Source organism: Ambystoma mexicanum, chromosome 10 (genome assembly GCF_040938575.1).
Source record: "Ambystoma mexicanum isolate Mex_15411 chromosome 10, UKY_AmexF1_1, whole genome shotgun sequence".
Taxonomy (NCBI): Eukaryota; Metazoa; Chordata; class Amphibia; order Caudata; family Ambystomatidae; genus Ambystoma; species Ambystoma mexicanum.
Window position 1 is genome coordinate 1,365,236,444 of NC_090932.1, and position 25,501 is coordinate 1,365,261,944.

At 47.5% G+C, this 25,501-nt stretch overlaps 1 protein-coding gene across 1 annotated transcript in view; it reads right to left on the reverse strand.

Moving 5' to 3' along the window:
* Window positions 1-25,501, reverse strand: part of MYO18B (myosin XVIIIB) — a 1,784,667-nt gene that overhangs the window by 1,707,105 nt on the left and 52,061 nt on the right. The window contains exons 7-8 of the mRNA XM_069620271.1: window positions 23,826-24,002; window positions 3,467-3,665 (exon numbers count right to left, since the gene is read on the reverse strand). Of these exons, the coding sequence (XP_069476372.1) occupies window positions 3,467-3,665; window positions 23,826-24,002 (376 nt within the window). The remainder of the gene's footprint in view (window positions 1-3,466; window positions 3,666-23,825; window positions 24,003-25,501) is intronic.

The following is a 25,501-nucleotide window of genomic DNA, read 5'->3' on the forward strand; positions in this document are numbered from 1 at the left end:
ACACAAGGATTTAAAGTAAGTCCACAGCCCCGGCCGCTCACCCCAAGTATTGCCATGTTCCACTGTTTATTCTGTGAGGTAATTCAGACCTAACAACGGCTCCTTGCCAATGATGATACCACTCGAGGCTGCCCCTTGCAACTGTAAGCATAGTGTCTGCAGGTCCTGGTCCACCACTCATGGTCCCTAGCCATCCCAGTAACACTTCCAGCTGCCCCTTGCGCTTGTTGTGTCCGCACCTTGCAGCCTGGGTCAGACCTCGTCTGCCCTTGGTTGCTGTTCGAGCAACCCAGCATCTTCTCTTGCCCCTTGCAGGCCCAACCACAGCTCCCTTGACTGGCACCTGCAAGCCCTTCACTCCGAGGCAGCCAAAGCCACCACTTTGTGTCTCCCTCAGGCCGTTCAGCCACCACACACCCAGGCCATTGATATCAAGCCGCCTCTTGTGTCCTGGCCATGCAGAACAGCCCAAAATGCCAGCACACTGCCCTTGATACTCTGCCTGCCCCTTTCAGATATCGATCAAGCCCCCAGCTGCCCCTAGCCTGAAGCCAGTTCTGTTAATGCCACCAGGGGTCAGTTTACCATGAATGGGGTGGGTGGGTGGATGTTCCTCTGCTGCTCTTAGCTTTGCTCACAGCACTTCCCTTCTCCTGTCTTCCTCTTTGGGCCTGGTCCCCTGTGTTCGAAGTCCACTCGTCATGAATACTGAGATGGGGCCTCCCAGGGCAGATGGGCCAGGAGCCACAGGTGAGAGATTATCTTTTTACTTAGTTCCGGTTACACATAACAGGTTCAGGTTCAGTAGGGACACTGGTAAAACGGAAATATGAGGGATAACATCCACCAGCCCCCTCTATCCAAGTCCAGTCTCACTCCAACTGACACTCCTAGAATGCCCAGCACACAACATTCTCTCATCACATTTCAAGGTATGCTGCAAGAAGAGGGAAGGCAGACCAAGTCATAACACAGGCAGACTAGGACACATCAAGAGTCAGCCAAACATTGTGTCTCTCGTGTGAAGTATTTTGGGCAATGAAGGGACTTTTGTTTTCTGCGTCATCCTGATTTCAGCTCTGCACTGGCCTTTATACTCATGGCCATGGACCGGCTCATGGAATCCCTCTTATCCCTCACTGTGGACTGGATTGTGATGTTTATCCTGATGAATGCCTACTCTGTGTCCAGATCTGCAGCATTGTCTCCAGGAAAACCCCTGGTCCTAAACACAGACCCCCTTTACTGGTGACTTATTAAATTGATTTCCCCTTGGGTGGTCCATCATATCGGCCTACGGGTATATGTGCGTGAGCTCCGGTCTCTATAATGATTGGAACCTGTGTCTCATGTTCGCTGAACAACAAGAGCTGGGGTCAAGAAGAAGGTGAATATTGTAACGTTTGGAGAATTGTGAACTGGGGAAGGGCTACTTAATTAGTAAGCTGCTTGGTTCCTCTTTCCATAGATTTAATTCTCGTGGCATACCTTTTGCCTAAACACACTGTTACTCCTTGACCCTCTACTACTCAGGTCATTGTATGGAGGTAATGGAGTTGGAATTTATGCAGATGTGAAATCTGAATCCTGAGTTTTTTTTAAATTTGTTTTGTTTTGTAATATGGGGGAATCTAATGCAAGATTTGGCCAGATAGCTTAAAGGTAAATAAAAACACTTTTCAGTGTTGCCAACAACACCTTCCATTATGGGACTTTCACTATGCAGTTTCCATTTAAAGACTGGATATACAAGCCTGAGCTTTGAAAGCACTGTTGTCTTAAAAGGCCAGGCCTTTAAAGATCATACTGATACTCCCATACAGGAGGACGTTTCTTCTATGCAGGGCATGCCAAACTTTGAAAACCGGCAAATGACTCATGTCTATGTACCATAAATATTAACAAGCTTTGTCAATGCCAATGGTTTGGGTTTTTGTGTAGGCATGGCAAAGGCACCTGCTGGGTACTTCCATAGTGGCATTAAGTGCCTATTTATGGTAGCAGGTTCACAATGGTGTGAGTGCCTGGGCATCTAAAAGCAGTGCCTGGCAAATGCCTAATACCTTTAGACAATCCAAAATGGATGGCTTGCCTATTCTTGTTTTAACAGGACTTCAGTGAAGGACACGCAGAATACTTAAAAATCATATGGCTGAAGGCTGGTTGACATTTCTATTACACCAGTAGTGGGTTTACAACTCCAATTAAGTAATTCACTCACAGAAGACTGCTTAGAAAAACACTGGCAGGCATTGAGTGCAATGTTTGATGCTAAGGCTTGAATAAATGTGAGTTCAAAGAGTTCCAATGATGAGGTGTTTTGCACGTGGAGGTGCAGGAACTAGGTGGGATTGACCATAGGGATTAGAATGTCCATGAGCAGTCAATGGGTGGACAAATAACCAAACTACACCTACAAGCTGTGTGTCCGTACTCATATGCCATTTCTCCCTATCTGTACTAGTGCAATAGGTCCGGCTTTTAGGTGTCACAAGCGACACCTAATAGCCCAAACTAAAAAAAGTCCCTGAACTCGACACCCATTTTGTACAGTGGAACAATCCATTATCATTTTGGTCAGTGAGAGAACCCTGCAGGGTACAGCCTGCTCCTCCTGGCATTCCTGCCTAACTAAGAGTCAGTGTATTCAAGCCTATTTATCGGGATATCTTGAAAAGAAGGAGTGGATGTGGCTGTTGAAATCCAGACTTGGAGAACCCTAGCTTAGAGAGAGGTCTGTTTCTGAAGCTTTGTTCACTCCCGAAAGAGTTTGCATGATCTTGTTGAATTTATGAGTGAGAAATGTGCATCTTTAGACCAGTAGTAGGATCATATCACAATCAATTAAGAGACATTGGGCCTCATTACGAGGTGGGTGCAAAGGGATACCGGGCACCGTTAAGGACATCAGTGCTGGTAATCCCTTTGCGCCCTATTCCGAGGTCCCTTATCAGGTCCCGCAATGGGCGCCTGTTTTTACCAGGCGCCCTAAGCGAGAGCCGCTAAGGGACCAGAGAGCTAATAACGGTACCGCAAATTGCGGTACCGTTATTAGCTACTTCCCCATTCCCATTGAGCCCTATGGGGGCTCAGATGGGAATGGGGAATGGATTTTTCAATGGGGACTTACCGGTCCCTCCAGGGTCGGAATGGACCGGCAAGTCCCCATTGAACCAGGTCGGACCCGGGCCCGCTTTGGGAAGTAGTTATGGCGCAAATAGCGCCATGACTACCTCCATACTCGGAATGAGGCCCATAGGCAACACAAACCAAAAGTGACACACATAACATTGTCATTTTGGACACACAACAGTTTGCAGCAGGGTGCATTTTGAATTAAAGCAGTAGTTTGAATTAAAAGCTGTGTCCCCGAAGTCCCAGCTATGTTCCTTAACAAGGTGAACTTCAGTGTCCACTGGAATGTACATGAAGAAATAGTTTAGACACATATATTTGAGTTCAGCACCTGTGACTCTGCAGTCCACGCTGCCGGCGGTGCCCACCAGGTATTCAAGGGCATTCTGGCAGTTGGTTGTTTTCCCAGCGCCACTCCGCCCCAGGGGGACGATGGTCTGATCCTGTCGCTGGAGGAGCATGTTCCAATAGGCCTTCTGTGCCACTGCGCAGATGTGAGGCGGCATGCTGTCTTTCTTCCCTTTAAACACCTAGAGAAAAGGCATCAGAGTTAAGGACCCTTTGATAGAACACTCTAACATTCTGAGAGAAGCCTTTAAAAAAGAAATCCTGCAAATGTGCACATTGTATCCAGTGCTCGTTTCAACAATGGAACATTATCCTTAAGAAAGAATGCATGCAGAAGGGAAACAAATGCACAACACAGAGCATGTTACTTGTTATAAAGAAACGTGTTTACCTGTAAGTAACTGTGTTTACAGACCAGCTTGTACTATTCGAAAGACACAATAGAGTTGTGTATGGTGGGCTATCAAAATGGAGATTGGCAACTTTTACAGCCTTATAGAGAAAGCAAGGGTTCATTATCCTAAGCAATACTGTCCACTCCCCTGGTCTGTAAGGCTATTAGAACATTGTGGGTAGCAATACATGTTTGGTGAATTTACAAATGCTAGTTTAGTAGTGAGTAATGTAAATTAACACATCTAGGGGGTAATTCATAGATATCAGCTCAGAGGCAGCGCACGCGAGCAGCGCAGAGAGGGAGCATGCAGCAGCCGTGTCAGCTAAACAGCATTCTGGTGTACCGCGTATTCATGGAATTTCCAAGTAATTTTGAGCGCTGCCGCAGCGAACATCCCGCAGCGCCAGTTACACCCCCAAGAATTCCCCTTGCGCCAGGAAAAGCCATTGAAATCCCCAATGCGGCGCAAAGGGCAGCGCTAACCCTGAACCAGCATACAGGGCTGCTACACTGTAATCTACGTGTAGCCCGTTCACGGCAGCCAAAACGCGTGAAAATGTATTTGCATACCCCTCGGAGTATGCGTACCATGCTCGCGCCAGGTAAATTGCGTAGAAAAAGTACACCCTGTGGTGTGGGCTGCCTGTGGGGCATGCCCAGGGTGGATGGCCTGCCTGTGGGGCATGGGGAGGGTGAATGGGCTGCCTGTGGGGCATGCCCAGGGTGGATGGGGTGCCTGCACGTGTTCCGGGGGTGCGCAGGTAGTTTCACACGCGATAGGACTGGCGCGAGCGGGGTACGTGTATTTTGGGGGTGCACGGGATGTTTCACACGAGATAGGCCTGGCAGGAGCGGGGTACGTGTATTTTGGGGGTGCACGGGAAGTTTCACACACGATAGGGCTGGTGCGAGTGGGGTACGTGTATTTTGGGGGTGTGCAGGAAGTTTCACACGCGATAGGCCTGGCGTGAGCGGGGTATGTGTATTTTGGGGGTGCGCGGGAAGTTTCGCACGCCAAAGGCCTGGCACGAGCAGCGTACGTGTATTTCGAGGGTACGCAGGGATTATCACACGCGATAGGCCTTGGGCAAGCGTGGTATGTGTATTTTGGGGGTGCGCAGGAATTTGCACACGTGATAGTCCTGGCGAGAGCGGGGTATGTGTATTTTAGGGGTGCGTGGGAAGTTTCATACACGATAGTCCTGGCGAGAGCGGGGTACGTGTATTTTGGGGGTGCACGGGAAGTTTCACACGCTATAGTCCTGGCGAGAGCGGGTACGTTTATTTCGGGGGTGCGTGGGAAGTTTCACACGCGATAGTCCTGGCGAGAGCAGGGTACGTGTATTTCGGGGGTGCACAGAAATTTTCACACGTGATAGACCTGGCAAGAGCGGGGTATGTGTATTTCGGGGTTGCGCAGGAAGTTTCACACGCGATAGTCCTGGCGAGAGCAGGATATGTGTATTTCGGGGTTGTGTGGGAAGTTTCACATGCGATAGTCCTGGCGAGAGCGGGGTACGTGTATTTCAGGGGTGCACAGGAATTTTCACACGCGATAGTCCTGGCGAGAGCGGGGTACGTGTATTTTGGGAGTGCGTGGGAAGTTTGACATGCGATAGTCCTGGTGAGACCGGTGTACGTGTATTTCAGGGGTGCACGGGAAGTTTGAGCTGTGATAGTCCTGGCAAGAGCAAGGTACGTGTATTTCGGGGGTGCGTGGGAAGTTTGAAACGCGATAGTCCTGACGAGAGCGGGGTACGTGTATTTCATTGTTGTGTGGGAATTTTCACACGCGATAGGCCTGGCGAGAGTGGGATACATGTATTTTGGGGATGCGCGGAAAGTTTCACACAAGATAGTCCTGGCGAGAGCAGGGTACGTGTATTTCGGGGGTGCGTGGGATTTTTCACACATGATAGTCCTGGCGAGAGCGGGGTAAGTGTATTTCAGGTTTGCACAGGAAGTTTCACACGCGATACGCCTTGGGTGAGCGGGATACATGTATTTTGGGGGTGCGCGGGAAGTTTCACACACTATAGTCCTGGCGAGAGTGGGGTACGTGTATTTTCGGGGGTGCGTGGGAAGTTTCACACGAGATAGTCCTGGCGAGAGCAGAGTACGTGTATTTCGGGGGTACGCAGGAAGTTTTGCACGTGATGGTCCTGGCGAGAGCGGGGTACGTGTATTTCAGGGGTGCACGGGAAGTTTCACATGCAATAGGCCTTGGGCGAGCGGGATACATGTATTTTGGGGTTGCGCAGGAAGTTTCACACGCTATAGGCCTTGGGCGAGTGGGGTACGTGTATTTCGGGGTGTGCGGGAAGTTTCACAGGTGATTTGGCATTGTGGCCCCTTCTGGGTGTGCCCTTTCCTCCCTCCCCATGCCCTGCAGGCAGCCCACACCACAGGGGATTACCCTACACCCCTGACCATGCCCTGCAGGCAGCCAACATGGCACCATGCACTTGTGAGCGCACTTGTGAGCCCCCACTCATGTCCCCCACCCACCCAACATTGACAGGCACCTGACAGCAGGCCTTGACTCATGTCCATTGACGGGCACCTTCAGCAGGCACCGACTCATGTCCCCCAATGACGGGCACCTGCCAGCAGGCCCCGACTCATTTCCCCCTAAACACCCGCCCACAATTGACGGGCACCTGCAAGCAGGCCCCGATATGTGCCCCATCAAACACCATGTTCTAACAAAAGAGACCCATGGGCCTAATGCCCACACAAATCCCCCGACCCCCCAGTACAAGCGCACAACCATCCACTGCACCCACTCCAAAAGTACCCATGCCATGAGAGCCTCAAAAGAACCACCATGGCCATACATAAAAGTACAACAGAGCCACACAGTGGCAACACATGACTGAGGCAATGCTCATTGAGAAATGCACACAACCAATCAAGGTACACGACACCAATAATGTAGAAATATGATTTGTATTAAAATACGTAAAGAAAAAACATCCTGAAACATCAAAATTGTAAATGAAGAAATGATGAAATCCAAAATAAAAAGAAATCTAATGTAAACCAAAAATCCACAAGAGGAAAAAACAGAAGTTGTCCATTTCAAATGTACAAATAAAGTCAAAGTAAAAATGTAAAAAAACATTGATCCATGGGATGACAAAATAAAAAAAGTATGTACAGGCGTGGAACTATATACAGTGACAGTCCAAAGGTCCAAAGGGTCCATGATGCCCAAACAAAAGGAAACCTACCAAAAATCCTAAAAAATAACTATGTACATAAAGTCGAGCAAAGTCCATGAACTCCAAAAAAAATAAAAAACAAATGAAACCTAACCCTAAAGAACTATGTACAAAGGCAGCGGGCAAGTCCAAGGGCTCACTTGTTGATGCCCTGGGTCAGGGCATTATCGAACTCCACAACATCCTGGAGGCGAGCCTCTTCCCTGGCCCCGAGGTCTCGCAGGGATGCAGCCATGGCCTCCTCCAACTCCCTGCGAGTTGCATGGAGTTCTCCGCCCTGACCATAGTGAGCCATGCCTCTTCCGCCCGCTGCCGCTCCACATCTATTTCCCGCCCCAACTGCTGCCACACGGAAGACACACCCAATCCAGGGTCCTCCTGCCCTCCGGCCGATGCCTGCCCCTGTGATGTTGATGGCCCCGAGCCATCATTGCTCCCACCTTGAGCCTGCTGCTGCCGTGCATCACCCTGCCTGTCGATGCCTGCACGTCCTCCGCCTGCTGGGATCCAGTTGTTGGGGTAGCCACCCCTGCTGGACCTCTGACTCCCGACTGTGGCAGGGAGGTGTCCTCCACCAGCCTGGCCGCTGGGTCAGGGCCAGCTCCACAGGGTACCCAGGTGATACATGGGCAGGAAGATGGCACGGAGGACGACTGGCGCATAGGGGGTTCAGTTGAGGAGGGTGTCGATAGAAGTTCCAGCACACGGAGGAACCCAGAACTGCTCACCCATCCTAGTAGGTCGACGCGGTCAATGAGGCATTCAAAATGACATGTATTGTCCACACTAGAACCCTGTACGTCATCCTGAATGCCACATTGACGCAACGCCACCCCAGCCAGGACAGGCTCAACCCGGTCCCGGATAGCAACGTCTGCAGGGAGAGGAAGGCCAGTTGTTGGTCGCGCATCCCCTCCCTGAAAACGGGTCTGGATGAAGGCATCCCTGCTGGTGCTGGATGATGCAGTCACAGGATTGGGGACAGGATTACACACAGGCACCTCCGCGGCGGCCTGTGCTGCCTCCTGTCCCTACCCCTGGACTGCACCACTCTCACCAGTGGAATGCCCCCCTCCAGGCCCCGTGCATGGGCCTGGCATGGCCTCCTCCTCAACCAAACCCCCCACCAACCTGTATGACTCCGTGCCATCTTCCTCCATAGGCGCCTGTGGGGTCTCAGCTGGCCCTTCTGCTGTCCTTGGAGTCCACCTCTGACCTCCGCCTCTTGGACCTACCCTCGACAGCTGTGGCCACTCACGTGGCACCAGACTCCTCACTCACCAAAGAGATGACAACCCGGGAGGGGAGCTGGGCCTTGCGTCTCCGGCTGGCGGTGGGATCCCTGCAGCTGTGCTCCACAGCACCATCTCCGCCCTCTTCATCAGTTGACGCTGCAGACAGGGAGAGACAGAACACAGGCATGAGGGCACTGTACAATGGTCTAATACACACATGACAGTTGTACATGAGTGGCAGTGTCAAACTTCACAGATAGCATCACACTCCCCAACACACATATCATTTGAACCCACACACATGCACAAATTAACAGGAATGTTGGAGCAGGCAGCACCATACATACACATTCAACAGCATGAGCGTCCGAAGGTTAGCCTGACGTCACATGCAACTCGGGGAGTGCGGAACACATGCAACACGTCACCAGACATACATGCATTTGTACATCTCCACCACCTGTCACAGTGAAATCATCGGCAACTATGTCACATCTGCCAATCAGCCTCCTACATGTCGGTGTCACATGCATCCATGGTGTATCACAGTCCAACACATGTCAAATACACACACACACACACACACACATGTACACGGTGCACGTGTATGAAGTTGGAACCAGCATCCATGTGTCACACCCCAACCATGCCACAGTACATACAAAGAAATGCTAACATGTGTGCATCCCCACATGCATTCGTGCATCAAGCATTTCAACACGTACACCATTGATGTGCCTCACACATGACTGCACTCACATGTGGCAGGCTTATGTCCCTGTACATACACATCTATACATGGCCCTTTCAAGACATATGTCCAACCTGCACACTCCTGGCACACCTCAACGTGCACTGTGTCCAATCAGTACGCATGGACACTTACCGCTCGACTCCAGACAGGTCTGCCTCCCAAGGACCTGGAGGTGGAGTGCTGGGCATATACGTTCCAGGACCCTCATCTGGATGTTGGTAAGGCGGACCCGGCACCCCTCTGCATGTGCTGCCTCCAAGAGGCGCCGGGCCTTGCAGAGGGTCCTGGACCTTAAGTCCTCCCAGCGCTTCCGGACATGTGCCATGTCGCGGGCTGCCACCCCCTCCATGTTGATGGCAGCCACGATGTCCTTCCAGATCCTCTTCCGTCCTTCATTGTCGGTGCGTGGTCTTCCGAAGAGGGCATCATAATGCACCAGGACTTGCTCCACCAGGATACAAACTTCTGCGGCACTGAAGCTGATAGCCCTCTACCTCTCTGGCTGGGGATTGCCAGTGTTCTCTGATGGTGTATCCCCCGACATTGCAACCCCCTGAGGAAGGTGTGGGTGGGCAACTGGGTCCTGTTGCTGGTCTGTGGAGCGATGGAACTTCAGTCGGGAGTCTTCTGTTCCAGCAGGGGTGGTCACAGCAACTGGACCCCTGCAGATGGCTGATGTGCAGGCACCAAATAGCAGGGCACCTGGCCAGCAGGCAGGCAGGCAGCAGCAGATGGCAGGTGGGAGTGGGCTCGGGGCTCTGGGGGGCAGGGAAATGGCCTTCTGGGTAGGAGCATTGTCTTCTGTGTGTTGTCACATGGCCAGCGTGATACAGAGTGATTTGGCACGTGAAAAAACTGCACGTCAGCGTGTAATTCGATGAAAGGCCCTTAGAGAGTAAGCCGCCTGTAACGTAATGTGCACGGGCGTTTTCCTCCACACGGGTGCACAGTGATTGTACAAGTGCAAAAACTGCACGTCCGGGTGTCACTGCGTGTAATTGGAGGAAAGGCCCTTAGTGCATAGGCACGTAAGTGATGTTGCACGTGTGGGCTGGGTTAAAAGGTACGCGTAGGATGCCATTTTCTTGTATGTGCTTTTTGTGGAGAGCGAGCGGGTGATTCCTGTACTTCTTGTCAGTTCACACGCGATTACTTCACAACGGTTCCAGTTCGTACTTCTTGTATACTCAGACAGCGTTCAATTCTTCTTTTGGCGGGGGTGTTGCCAATGCACACACGCATGTCTTTTTCACATTCTTTTTCCAGGCAGACCGTGAGTCACGCATGTATTTTTCAACTGTGGTTGCCCCTGTGTGTTGCATACCCATTCAGAGGTCATTGCAGCCTGCGTGTACCACGCGTATGCTTATTTTTGTGTTTCTGGGTGTCACAGCATAGTGCGGGTTCTTTATTCCACGCATGTGAGATACCAGGGGTTGCATGCATGTTAAATTTTGTTTTTGGGGTGCCTGAGCGTTGTGTGACCTGTCATCTTCCCCAGGGGTCACAGACAGCCTTGCTAGAGCACTAGGGTACGTATTACATCTAGTACCCTGCCCCCTTAACCCAATTGCCCAGGACAATTGTTTACTGCACCTCCCATTTGCACAAGAACATCAGTGCCATGGTTGGGAGGTGACCAAGTGGTAAGGGAGGCAAAGGTGGCTGACCGCCAAGAGGTTCCGCGGTAGGGGACGTGGCCAAGATGTGCAGGGTGGCCGAAGAGGCCAGTGTGTGGAGGAGCAATCAGGGATACCTATGCCCCCCCAATGGGTCGGGGAGATGCAGCTGATACCATCAGAGCTCAGGCCTTGTTAACCCAGCCCATATTGTTGACCGAACTGGCACAGGATGATTCACAGGCCGACTTCCGTGTCACCACGTCAAAGCAACGTGTGGGGGTGAAAGTTGATGTCACCATGCCACGTGGATCTGGGGCAGCAAAGCCATCTGCCAGGGTGAGGAGGCTGCAGGGGCAGCAGCAGCTCAATCCACCCCGAGGCTCCGAGTCACCCAGCCGGGACAGTGTTGGTCCAAGACCATCACACCAAGGTTGGTCCTGCCAACATCACCCAGCAGCCAATGCCTGCAGTGAGACCTTTGGTCACCGTGCCTTAGGCTACTTCCAGTGCCCAGTCCACCTGCGCTTCAGCCCCTACCAACCAGAGTGGTGTAAGCCACTCAGGGTCCGCACCACCTCTCAAGAGGAAGAAGGGTGGTCTTGTGGTACAGGCTGGGACCGCAGATACTGCTCCCCCCCTCCAGCACGTCAAGGAAGCAGAGTTTCATTGATGTGGAACTAGACGCACTTGTGGGCTACGTGTCGGCCCATGGCCATGAAATGCTGGTGACTGCAGGGTGCAAGACTGCGACTGCTCAACGTATAGCCCACTGGCAGTGCATCACGGACCACAATAGTTCCCTTGGATTCGTGAGGCGCACAGCTGATGATTGCTCTAAGCGGTGGAATGACCTCAAAAGCAGAGCAAAAAACAAGCTGGCTTCCAATCATGCCTCTACTCTGGTGACTGGCAGTGGGTCTCCACCAGAGCAGGAAGTACTCACAGAACATGAGTCAATCGCTTGAGGCATCATCACAGAGGATCAGATCCAAGGCGTGGGAGACCTACCAGATCTTGAGGCAATATCCGGTGAGTGGGCATGCATGTGTGTGCAAACCATGTGTATGTTGCTTGGGTGATGTGTTCTGATTGTGTGCCAGGTGAGGCTGTGTAGTCATGACTGCTATGGGTCACCCGTGTGGTGCCTCCAAACCATCCCCCGGCCATGGGTTTGGGTTTTACATTATCCCTTCTGACCGCAGTTAACAATTTGCACCTGAACCTGATTACTGTACTTGTCCTTCAACTGCCATCATGCCACAACATTGTTGATACTGTTTTCCTGTTCATTCTGCCTGATTGATGAAATCCTTTGCATGATTAACACACATTGTTGTGCCGTTCTGCCCCAAATTCACCATACTTCAGACATAGATTTCACGCTACAATGCTCCAAATTTATTTACTTATTATGGGAATGATTTCATTAATCAGGCTAATTGACTATTGTGCACCTACACATTCCCTGCACACGATCACTTTGGGGCCCTGTTTGAATGCTGAACATGCCAATTGACTTCTCTCATGTCCAAGTGACCAACCATTGATGTATCCATGTGCCTGCCATAAGTGTATTAGTAAACACTGGCTTTTTTCCATCATTCAGCACATGTGTTGCTTTTCCATCTTGGAGTCCTCAGTGTCTGCTATTCGGCTCCCCTTCCACTTCATTGCCAGTGCATGCATGCCAGAGTTAGTGTCATGTGTGATATGTGTAATTTATGTATTCAATGTTTACCTTGTGATGCCTATGTGTGTGGGCTATGCTGCTCATGCCTGTCTTCATTACTTTTCTTTTATGTGTTTGCAGGTGATGAGGCACTAGATTCTGTTGAGGAGGAGGAGATGGAGCAGAGGCAGGAGTACTCACAGCCCCAACCAGGCACCAGTCGAGGACGTGGGGTGGTGATGGGTGAAAATCCATTACTCCTACAGACCATCCTGTCCACGGGTGTTTCTGGGTACACTTCCGAAGACCTCTATGGCTCAGGTGCTGAATCTGACATTGAGACAAATGTCCCTTCGCAGGTGGGTGTTTCTGGCAGGGATGCTGTTCTGGCCATCCCACCTGCACTGGGGGTAGACCCCTCTATGGGGCATTCAGTGTTGGAAAGTCCGCCTGTGGCGGTTACGGATGCAGGGTCACACTCCACTGTATTTGCTCCTGTTCCTGGGCCAGCAGATCAAAGGAGGAATGCAGTCCTGCAGCCTCAGGCAGTGCCAGCACAGCAAGGTGCACATCACCTTGCCCCAAACAGGTGCGTTGCCCGCCAACACGGTGGCCGTGCACAACGAGGCAATACTGTGAGGGAGTACTCCATGTATACTATTGCAGCACAACAGGGGGCATTGTGTAAGATGATGGCTCAGGCCGTGGATAGGGTGGCCACTTCCATTCTCCCCCTGAAAGGCAGGTGGAGCTCCAGCAGCAGGCAACAGAGTCCATGTGCCGCTCACACAGGGAGGACATGTTGGCGTCCAACAGGGACTCTGCGCACAGCCATAACTGCAGAGGCACAGGCCCATGGGATGCCTGAGGTTAGAACACAGGTCCTTCAGAGATACTCTGGGTGCACTTGAGGTGTCCCACAGTACAAGATCAGAACAGCAGCGGGGCAGCTGACACGCGCACTCTCAGCTGAGCTCCAGGCAACCCGTGAGGAGATCCGGGCATCACGCGAGGCCTTGCAGGCAGAAATGCATGCTACCCGTGAGGTGCTGCTTGGGGATCTCCATACCATCATCCTGCAGAACCAAACCTTTGAGACCCGCATGCCTGCTGCCATGGAGGAGCATGCCAGGGCTTTGCGTGGTCTGTCTCCCATATCACGCGCACTTTCTAATGTACCACCAGAAGGTGATGAAAGCGACGGCAGTTCTCCCACTGTAGGGTAGCCGTGCAGGCCATGAGCCCATGGAGGTGTTTTTTCTTTTTTTCTCAACATCCACGCATGTAGGTTTTGGGGTTCACCCTGTACCTCCTCCCTCCTGGGTGCCCCCACCCCTGGTCGACACATGGCCATTTTTGATTTTTCTTTTTTCTTTTTCTTTTGGTTTTTTCAGATTTCATGCCAAATTGCAAATTAGAATTAGAATTTAAAAAAAAATGTATTATCTTTTCTTCTTCTTTTTCTATTTATTATTTTCATTTCATTTCATATTTGATTTGCTTTTTATTTTTATTTAATTCATTTATTTAAATTGTATTCTGATTTTTAATGTATTCTTTTATTTATTAGGTTTACTTTTCATTTACTTTTTCTTTTTATTTATTTCATTTGCATTTACTTTTTTGTTCATAACCATTTTCTTTCAGATTGTAAATTATGTTACAGTGTGTTGCTTTGTGTGGCTCCCGTAGGCACCCACTGTGTATTCTAGCTGTGCACATGCAGGCTTGTCCTGTCTTTGGGTTAGAAACTTGGGTTCCTGACACACACGCCCCTCCTGCTTCCCATTTCCATGGGCTTGCAAAGGGTGTGACCAAGTGACAGTAACTTACACAGAGGCATTGGGCTCCCAGACATTGTGTAGGCAGTCTGTAGTCCAAACAGTGTATACATCCCTAGTGGGTATTGGTGTTGATTTCTCCATTGCATGGTTGATTTGTATATAGTATTACATACAGGACTTTTTGCATATATACATGTAGCTTCTTCATGTCTCCATTGCAGATGCAGTTCATGTTGTATGAAGTACACTGCCACATTTGCCTACCAGCAACACACTGCAGTTGGAAGGAGTCGATGTGCTGCCTTTGTCAGGTTGTGACACTTGCACTACTTTCATTTTTTACTGTCATACGTTGCCCCTGTTGGATCCTGTACTAATGTTGTGTCTTGCTGGTAAGTATTTGTTCATGTGTGCTGTTTCTTTCTCCTTAGTGAGAGGAAATTGTCTCTGGTCTTTTTCCATTTGGGACAGTGCACTTTGTGACACTTGTGCCATGTGTTGTGCATTCATTTGTTTGCTTTCACATAGCATGCCATGCCATGGTGTGTTGGGTAGCTGAGATGGGGTTAGGGAGGGGTTGGTTGATATGCCACTATTTGGTTGTAGTATTTTGCAAGGGGGTAGTCCTTCATGCTGCATGAATGTGTGCCTTTTACTGACACAGCATTGGGTGTGTTTAAGTAGCTAGGGATGCACACAATGTAGCACTTCCAGGTAAACAATCTCAGGGTGGTATGGTTGTGACAGTTGACTGTCCTTTTTGTCATCATCATAAATTGTCAGCTGGTATGTGCCAGGCCTGTGTGCACACCGCAGGGGTGGGATGTTAGGTGAAGAAATTTGCGACAAGCTGGGTATGGGCTGCCTCACCACGTGCCCTTTCACCTCCCATGCGCAGCAGCTGTGCATGTGGTTGGGGATGTGGGGGCACCACCATGTCCACCAGCACGCCCCGCCGGGTTGCAACGTTTTGCAGGACACATGCTGCCACTATGATCCTGCACACTACTGGGGATGCATATAGCAGTTGCCACCAGAGCGGTCAAGGGAGTGAAAGCGTGACTTGAGCACTCCGAATATGCGCTCCACTATGCCCCGGGTTGCAATATGGGCTGTGTTGTATCTTACCTTGGGTGGTGTGGTGGTGTTCCGTATTGGCGTCATCATGTAGGTGCTCAGAGGGTAGGCACTGCCCCCTGGGGAGGTGATAATGGTTGTCATTAGTTGGGTTTTCCCATTTCTCAGTATCTGACATGCATGCATGTGCAGAGGCATTTGTACTCACCAATGAGTCATGTGTCACCATGCCTCCCAGCTTCCAGGTCCCGGTTTAGGGGTAACATTCGGAATATGAAACTATCATGTCTGGACCCCGGATAGTTGGCATATATTGAGGTGATGATTCACTTGGCATCACATACAACCTGCACGTTGATGGAATGCCAGTGCTTGCGGTTTTGATAGAGGGCTCACAGACTTTAGAAATTTCCAGAAAAAAATCTGCAAAAGGATGAGGTTCACCTAGGGGTCAGCAATTAAGACTTGGTGAGCAAGCACAGGTTGCTGTCATCCCCTATAACATGCCTCTCCTCTCTACTGGGTGCTGGCCAGCAATGAGGCATTTGTATCCAACACTTTCGCCCTGAACAAAGAAATACATGATTTACTGTTCTTTGGGGCTGTGTGGGGATGTTAGGTAAGATTGTGTAAAGTTCAATGGGCACTTATCTCCAGGTATTAGGCAACTATTACTATAGGCCTGTACTGCACAAGTTGGAAGAGTGACTGATTAGTCAGGAGGGGTATGTGAGCTGTAAAGTAGTACAATGAAATCAGTATGAAATCAAAGACACCAAGGGCCTCATTATAAGGCTGGCGCTCCCGTAATGAAGGGGGCCGGTACAGGACCGGCCACCTTCATTCCGGTGGCGCCGATTACGAGCTTCCCATCGTGGGACCCGGAACGCACGCCTGGTAAAACCAGGCGTGCTTTCTGGGTCCTGCGAGGGGAAGAGGGCGGCAATAACGGGCCAGATGCAATGTGCCCGTTATTACCTCCCTCCCCATTCCCATTGAGCCCTATAGGTCCTGGACTCTGGTGAGGGTACTCTGGGCAAATATGTCCTGCTTCTGAAGGCCTATGAAGGTGCCCATGAGGTTTTGGCCGGATTCAATCCCAGGAAGATGATGCACTCGATAATGGTCAGGGGTCCCTGGTCATTGGGATTCTTCAGTTTAGGAAAGCAGCAGTAAGTCGGGAGATATGCCAAAATGAAGCCAAAACGAAGCAGGTCTCAAGTCTAGTTGGTCCCACCAGCCCAAGGGAGGAAGTCACCCTGCACAGATCTTTCTGTCAAAATGAGAACAGTGTCAGCACAGCTACACGGCTTTACTGGTGCTTCTGTTGTCCTGGAAGGGGCTGCTGGTATCTCTGCTCAGCCGCTTCATCAGATATGATGTTCCAGTGGTTTACTTTGCCTCTAGTCTCAAAAGCCTTGCCTTTTATGCAAAATCCCATTCATTCACAGCCCTACAGCTGTAAATCACATGGGGGGCTCGTCCTTTCAGACATCCAGCTGCCCAGTCGGAAGTGGTTTCATCCAGGAATGCCTACAAATAAAGGTCAGAGAGGTTTCGGGCTCTTCCCTCAATTCTTGCCTTCCCAAACACACTGGACCTGGACAGGCTTCAGGGCTGAAGGAACCAACAAACAAGAAATGGCAAAATAAGAAAACAGGGACCATTTTGGGAGCTGTACTGCAGCTGAGAAATCAGCCTGCATGCACCCTGCACAAAAGGTAGTAAAAAGTAACAACTGCCACCAGACATTCAAGTTAGTTAGTGTGACATAAAATCACATGAGAAGTTGGATAAGGATTTACTATGTAACCCCCAGCACTTCACATAGGGTGGTGTGTGCTGGACCCACAAAGGAAAAGGTAAGTAATATAAAAGTTGTCTCACTGTTCTTGGGAACAGTAGTTCACCCAAGAAAAAGTATATAAGCATTAAGAGAAGTTCAAGGGACTTCTCAGTGGCACTGCACAGACGGTGCTGTGTGTCACTATGCAAAAAGCAGGTGACTATGAAGTTTACCAGACTCCATTAAACAGTTACACATCCAAGCCAGAGAAAAACACATGAGTGAGTGGCAAAAAGTACTACTCACTCAAAAGGTTAACATTGAAAAAGATCTCAGATTCTAGCAAAAGAGCTGAGGGTCTCTAAGGCTAAAGGGAATTAACACAGAAACAGAAAATTCTCCCTAACAGGAACATGTAGCCACGGATTCCAATAGGGCTAAAGGGGTAAAGTAACACACTTATGTATAATTTAACCTTTGAATCAGTGATCCACAAATATTTGTAGTTCTGATTTCAGGGATTTGTCACGGTCTATTGACTAAAGCCAAAATGGTGTACACATGTTTGGAGATGTCTGTGTTCACATGCATGGAAGATGTGGCCCAGTATTTCATGCTAAACTGCTCCCACTGCTGGCAGGAACAAGATATTTCCATATGACTTCTCTCCATTGGTAAGCACACAATCACTCTAAAAACATATTTTAGTAAAGGTTGCCTACACCAATTATATGGAAAACCGTATCCATTGTTCTCACAATCTGAAGCAGGGTCCTTGACTCAGGTGTATGTAGACAGGAGCATAAAGTGCAGGGCATTTAGTTGGTGTGGATGGTCTGCAGTGGATGACACAGCACAAAGATCACCTGTTAATACAATCCAGGCAACATTCGCTTGTACAACAATGTGACATTCTCCTCTGACACTAGTTTGAAAGGAGGGACTGCCGTGGGTATTACTCAAAGTTGGGCCAAGTGCTTGAGAGCAGCACACAAGTGACAGTGAAAGGAAGAAGGCCTCACTTGTTTACTTTTGCTATTGGGTGGTGCTAAAGCACCACCTATAAACTGAAATTATTGTACTGGAGTGCAGCTAAGAGAAGGAGGGACCCACAGATTGTGGTTGTTTGGTTATTTATCCACCCACGGAATGCCTGTGGCCATGCTAACCCTAAGAGCCATTGGCAATCATTTCTTGCCCCTGCCTGCCCACAACTCATCCTCCTGGAATCTCTTTGAGCTAGCTTGTGCTGTGCCTTCCACTGTTATTTCAAATCATTCTACTGAACATCAGTGGCTTTACTAGAGCAGGTCATTCGATACTGGTCTAATAACATGGCTTACATTAACCAAGTGGTCCTACAGCCACTTGATGTATAATCAGTATTCATTGCCTTGCACTGAAGTCCTGATGAAAAACAAATATTGGCAAAGCCATCCTTGTAGGCTTGTGCATAGGTATTAGGAGGCATTTGACAGGCTCTGCTCTTATGTGCCCAGATACTCAAACACCATTTTCAGATTCTACCATTAATGGCAAATGATTTCCCAAATGATTATCATTATGGTAGTGCCTGGCATATACCTCTCCCTTGCCTACACAGAAGCCATTTCTGTTGGTGTAGCCAACAATTGTTTCATCTTCCACCAGGATTTGGGCGAAGATTGCCATTGTTGCCAATTCTTCAATATACAACAATGTGACCTTGGTTTAACAACGAATGGAAAGGAAATGTTCACAGCATAACACATCTAGTTTGCACAGAAATGTGAGTCTGGGAAAATCGTTGTTGGATCCCACCGCCTTCCTCCTACCATTCCCCCAACCCTTTTTCTTAATTTAGCTCTAAGCCCTTTGAAGCGTGTTTGAAACAATCACATTATGAAATCCCAGTAAATAAATAAATAATGTGGTATTTATTTGCCCGTCACTTCTGAGATACAGGAGCCTACCAGCCTTTTAGCTGCTTCAGTTACTTTATGAAGTATCATAAATCCAATGACACTGTATACATTGTACCCCACATTACAAGCTATCATGTTACTAAGTGAACTAAGGAAACTATGGAATAACTAGTCTACAGCTTGTAAATTGACAGGGTATTGGCTGAGTAATGCCAGTGCTCATGGCCAGTGAGAGCTGGTATTTTAGTGTAAAACAAGCCAGCAGTTAGCTTAAAAATTGAGGGACAGAGCTGAGCAGTGGAGTAAGTTTGCTGAAAATATCAGTGCCTGACTGATTTGCATAAGGCTGGATCCATTTTGCCATGGAGCAGACGGGCTTAAAAATAGTGGTGTCCAAAGTTGTCCAGAGCAGTGCCAATGGTTCAGATTTATTCAAAACCTTCCACCCATCATGTTTTTGGTTATAGTTTGTCTCCCTGTGTGAGAGATGGTATGCCCAGATGTGGGTCCCTTGCTCGCTGCACCACAGGGAACGAAGCTCAACCTTACTGATGAGGGCCAGCAAGGCCAAAGCATGTCTGGGATTGCTTGTGTTTCTGTACAGAGGGGACCTGGCCTGACAGTTCGGCATGGGCTGTTTGTGATCCCATCCTCGTCGCCAATGTGGAAATCTGGGTTCAGGTTGAATGACTCTGACATCATGGTATGGATGAGTGACTTCTTTATTATGTTTCCAAGCATAACATCCAGTTTCTAGAGTCATATTAATCAGATAGTAGATTCCAGTTCACATAGGCAAGCACCGGCATCCTCTCTCTCAGGCTTACATCTTCAACTCCCCTCCAGAGAACACCAGTCATACACAAACATTCCATCCAGTAACATTCCAATGTCACTCATAACACTCACTACAGATTCCACTAGGATACAGGAGAAGACAGATCCTTACACTGCTCCCATTGGTGTCAGTGCCTGACTGATTTGCATATGGCTAGATCCTTTTTACAATGCGCAGACGGGCTAAACACCGGTGGTGGTGGAGTTGAAGGTTGCCCAGAGCAGTGCCAGTGGGTCACATGTATTCAAAACCTTCCACCCATCACCTTTTTGGTTACGAAAATGTTGGGGGGGACATGACATCTAAATGAAAGGTGCCCCTGCCAAATGAGGGGGACACAATGGTATGAAAGTTGGGAGGACAAACTCCCTTGCCCCCCTAAGATTTCCCCCATGGAGCTGAGCTCTTATTGAAGCAATGTGCTGATGCTACCTTTGCCAATCCCCGTAAGCTACTGAACATGACAGGGTTTGGAAATCTGCTGACGGGCCAGTGGCCCTGAAAAGTCAGCAGCGGTGTGGCAGAAACAGTCTCAAAATTGGCCTGCGTCTGATATTTTCGCAAACCTGCCTATCTTCCAGAGGTATCACATAGCAAAACACGTTAGGATTGTCTTTCAAGGCAGACACACTCTATGAATGTAGCACGTTTTAGAGGAAAAATAGAACAGTAACAAAACAGAAAATAAAAAGCTGCAATAGTCATGGGAATAGATTACAAACCTTGACTATCAGCCCTCAAGTCACGCAGTGCTAGTGGCTGCAATGCAAATCATCCCCGCTTCTGCACCTCAGTGATGAGTTTTCTTTAGGCATATGAGGTAATGTTGAGTTTAATTGACGAGGAAACGAGAACAACATGTTGTTCTCTTCAAAATCACTTTAATCAAAATTGTATTTGGCTCAGTTCTAGATGCGGAAAATATATGACAACTTCTGTGCTTAGATTTTAAATTTGGTCCTAGGATGCCACCCAGTGGATTCTGTGAAAATAATATCCATGAGCAGTGTTTCCATTGCATATCTGTGTCTTTTGGACATGTAGCTTGTTTTTAATATTTGTCTAAGTGGTAAAACAGTCACCAGTTGCATACTCCTTGGAGGAGGCGGCTCCTGGTGCCAGGGGGGTGGTGGATAATCTTGGCACCAAGATTCTAAACAATTAATGGATGAATCCTGGGGTGGTGAATGATTTCAGTGAAGTGTCCTACATGTTTCCAGAAATGAATGCGAGCAACCAAGTGTAGGGAAGGAGCCCAAACAAATAAAGGACGTTGGGATAGTCCTCCCGCCGCCAAGTACATTTTTAAAAATACTTTGCAGGCATGATGCATTTTGCAGCACAGTTGTAAGAAAAGCGTACAATTCATAATTGTTCCTCTAAGGAAACGAAAAATATTCAGGGAATTTCATGATTCATAGGCAGTCATGCCTGTTGTAAAATGTATAGGGGCTTAATTATTTGCTCAAATTAGCACAAGCACCCAAGTAAAGTGAGGGAGCCAAGAATAATTAAGTGGGGACAATTCTTTAAAATGATATAGCAAAAGTATGCATTTTACAGCACACCCTGACACAAATGTGGTAAACATCCATGCAATTTACTGTTGGTTCTTTAGGGTACCACATGAAAAAGTGCAGTAAATGTCATGTCACCAACAGTACGCTACATAGGAACACTTCATACAATGTCAATGAATCTGTAGCCACAACCCATCTATGTCAGTAACGCTCAGTGTAAATGTGCTTGCGTGAGGATGATGATACAATCTATCTATACATGTAATGGTCAGTGTAAGTCGCTTGTATAAGGCCGCTGCCACGGCCTAACTATACCAGTAATGGTCACTTTAAATCACATGCCTGAGGCTGCTGCCACAAACTATCTATACCAGTAATGGTCACTTTAAATCACAACTGGTCACTTTAAATCACATGCCTGAGGCTGCTGCCACAAACTATCTATACCAGTAATGGTCACTTTAATTCACATGCCTGAGGCTGCTGCCACAAACTATCTATACCAGTAATGGTCACTTTAAATCACATGCCTGAGGCTGCTGCCACAAACTATCTATACCAGTAATGGTCACTTTAAATCACAACTGGTCACTTTAAATCACATGCCTGAGGCTGCTGCCACAAACTATCTATACCAGTAATGGTCACTTTAATTCACATGCCTGAGGCTGCTGCCACAAACTATCTATACCAGTAATGGTCACTTTAAATCACATGCCTGAGGCTGCTGCCACGGCCTATCTATACCAGTAATGGTCACTTTAATTCACATGCCTGAGGCTGCTGCCACAAACTATCTATACCAGTAATGGTCATTTTAAATCACAACTGGTCACTTTAAATTACATGCATGAAGCTGCTGTCACAAACTATCTATGACAGTAATGATCACTTTAATTCTCATGCATGAGGCTGCTGCCACAACGTATTGATGTCAGTAATGGTCTCTTTAAATTACATGCATGAAGCTTCTGTCACACAATATGCATACTAGTAATGGTCACTTTTAACGAAGTTGTGATAGCAGTTTCAAGCATGTGATTTAAAGTGGCCATTACTGGCATAGATAGGTTTGTGGTGAACAACCTATCTGTGCCAGCAATGGTCATTTTAAATCACATATGAGAAGCTTCTAAAACCTAGGCATGAAAAAGATACAAAATGTATTTAAGAATGTGAGATTTATAAAGTAAGAAGTTATGAAAGCGTCAGTTACACCACGTTGGAGCAACACAAATTGGGTACAAAGGCATTTTTATGAATCAGTTATAACTTACACAGTTATTTCAAAACAACTATGAAATACCTGGATTCTCTATGAATTCTATTTCTGGTCGGAAGTTCCAACCAGTCATTGGAGTGAGATAAGACACCAGTAAGTGTCCTAATTTAGAACCAGTTGGAGCCTTGCAACAATTGTATGCAATATAGATTTTTACAGAGACAACAGTTCAAATTGCATTGAAAGAAAGCTAATATTAAAATTACATTTCTGTGTATCATTATGAGCCATATTAAAATTGTTCATTGATGATAGAGCATTGTTTTGCATACTTTAGTATTCCAGGTGGGTTTGCAATGCTTCTCTGTAATAATTCCTATTCAGGCACTAATAAAGCACTAGCCAATTCTGAAAATGTACTCTTTGCCAGTGACATTCCTGGATGGAAGTACATTGCAAAAGAAAGGCACCAAAACAGCAGCACAAAATGGTATTCTGATATAGTAAGAGGGGGTTGCAACTCTGATCACACTTTGGCACCGATAAGTTCCTCTGAAATGCATCACTTTTGATCAAATTCACCTTGTAGTGAAGTGGAGACAGAAAGTCACCCATTTTGGATGTATATTCAGATCCATATTATGTTTAATCAGTACAAATTGAAGCCATATTTGATATGTTTAATTAGCTCTCATGAATGTCCACACATTTCACTCATGCTGATGCTTTGTTAAGGTTGGTTTCATTCAAATGAGAGCTTTCAAAAACTATATAGATACAATAAATGTCACGCTTGTTTCTTTGCAAAAATGTGTCTGATACATTGAGCACACAAAATAGCACAAATCTCCAAAGCTATCACAATGGAGACCACATTTCTCTAAAGCCGACTCACAAAAGGTCAATGTCATGAAGAGTGACGTACAGTGCATCAGGTTTTAAAGGAATGGGATTGGGAAGGCCTGTAAAGGTAAGCGGTGGGACGGGGACGTGTGGTCGTGGACTCCTACAGTGGAAGGTGGGGCTGAGGAGGACAGGTAGAAAGGAGAGGAAGGCATAAGACTGACCTTGAGGGAGGGCACTCTTAATGGCTGCCCTCCTCAGAGTTGGTTTTATGTCTGTGATGTTTAGACATAGATGAAAACAATGATTGGAGCCAAATGAAATGGGACATGGTCAGGGAGGACATTATATATTTAAGGAGATATTACAGATTTGAAAAAACAAAAGAAAACAAACAGCAGTACATAAGAAATGACACAAACATAATTAGGAACTTAGAGAGATATGAGCTAAGTGCAGGTGGGTACCTTTCCAGAATAATTTGGTATGGTAGTGCTGGGCTTCATCACCACCAGATTCGGTCCCGCGTAGGTGTGGATGAGCTGAGACTGGTAGCGATGCTGAAGTGTGTTGATGACACTTGACTCATTCAGACTGACGAGTGTGGCTAAATCCTCAGCATAGTCCAGCTTGGATGGATTTGTCTGAAACACAAAATGCAACACAATGATCTACTGATCTCCTTTTAAGACATTCTCCTCCAGGTGCACCAAACCCAACAAAAATATTTGATGTGCAACGTCAGCAGAAACTGTTCACCTTGAAAAGACGGGCCAAAAATAGTGGCCTAGTTGTATAACTGGCCGAATCCAGACAACTCATATTCGGTACAATGTATGTATTCATTTATTTATTTGATTTATTTTCCATTTGTGAAGCGCGCACAGCCCAGTGGCATCTAGGCGCTGGTTACAGACATGTAAGGGACAATGATTTTACATTGGTTGAACATATAAGTCTTTAGATGTTTTCAGAAGCAGTGTAGGATTGTTTAGAGCAAAGGTGCAGGGCTAGGCTAATGCGTAAGGTTGCATATATGAATGGGAAGCTAGAGCCCCCAGCTCATTTGCGTCTGTATCTTGGTTTGACCAGACAGTGGCTTTACACATATCTTAGGGGTCTGGCTGCTGAGGGGGGAGTGACTTTCTGGGTCAGGTAAGGCAGAGCATTCGTTGATTGGCATTTGTAGGTGGTTGAGAGGATTTTGAATGTGATCCTTTCTCTAACTGGTAGCCAGTGAACTGAGTGAAACAGTGAAATGTTGAATAGGGTCAAGAACCTATTCAACATTTAAGTCACACAGAATAGATAACAGCTATATCATAAGTAACATGACTGCATTGCCCTGAGCAGTTTGTGATCATGGCAAATGCAGCTTGAAATTTGCAAAAATACTGAACTCAATCAGTCTTACGATATAGATCAGCCTCTATTTTCTGGGTGCCAGAGGAACCTATGCCCAACCTACTCTATTTATTTGCAAAGTCAATTCCTCAGAAATTCATCCCACATATGTGAGAAGAAACCCCCAGAATGTATACCTCAAGGGCTTCATGGTGCAGACAGGAAAACGCAGCACAATGACTAATTGGAAGTAAAAGCATCATCACCAATTTGGGTTTGGAAACGTTTTGAAACATGTGTACGGAAAATTTACCTGGATTGCCTTACATCGAAATCGGCAATGCTTTCCATGAGGCGATAATTGATGTTTATGTTTATGTTTATCTAATACTGCGACCCAATACCTCTTACCAAAAATTGTGAGATCCAAATCCAACAGATCAACAAGAATCGCCCATGCCCACTGCCTTCCTCTACCAAGAGTAAAAAGAACCAAAGGAGGCGGCTCCAAATTCCCATCTGTCGCAACAACCAACTGGAACTTCCTCCCAACTCCCCTAAGAGCAGAATCATCCTACTGGCCAATCTGCAAATCTCTAAAAACCTGGCTATTCACCTTGGGCCCTGTACCACCAATCGGAAGGGCGAATATCAGTCTTTATGCCATTATTGGATTGCCTGCACCGACGTTACATGTAACTGGTTCCACAAACGCGCCCTGATGTCCTTGGGCTAAGGTGCTTTACAAATGTAAAAAATACATTAAATAAATAAATAAATGCATTCAGTCATAACACAC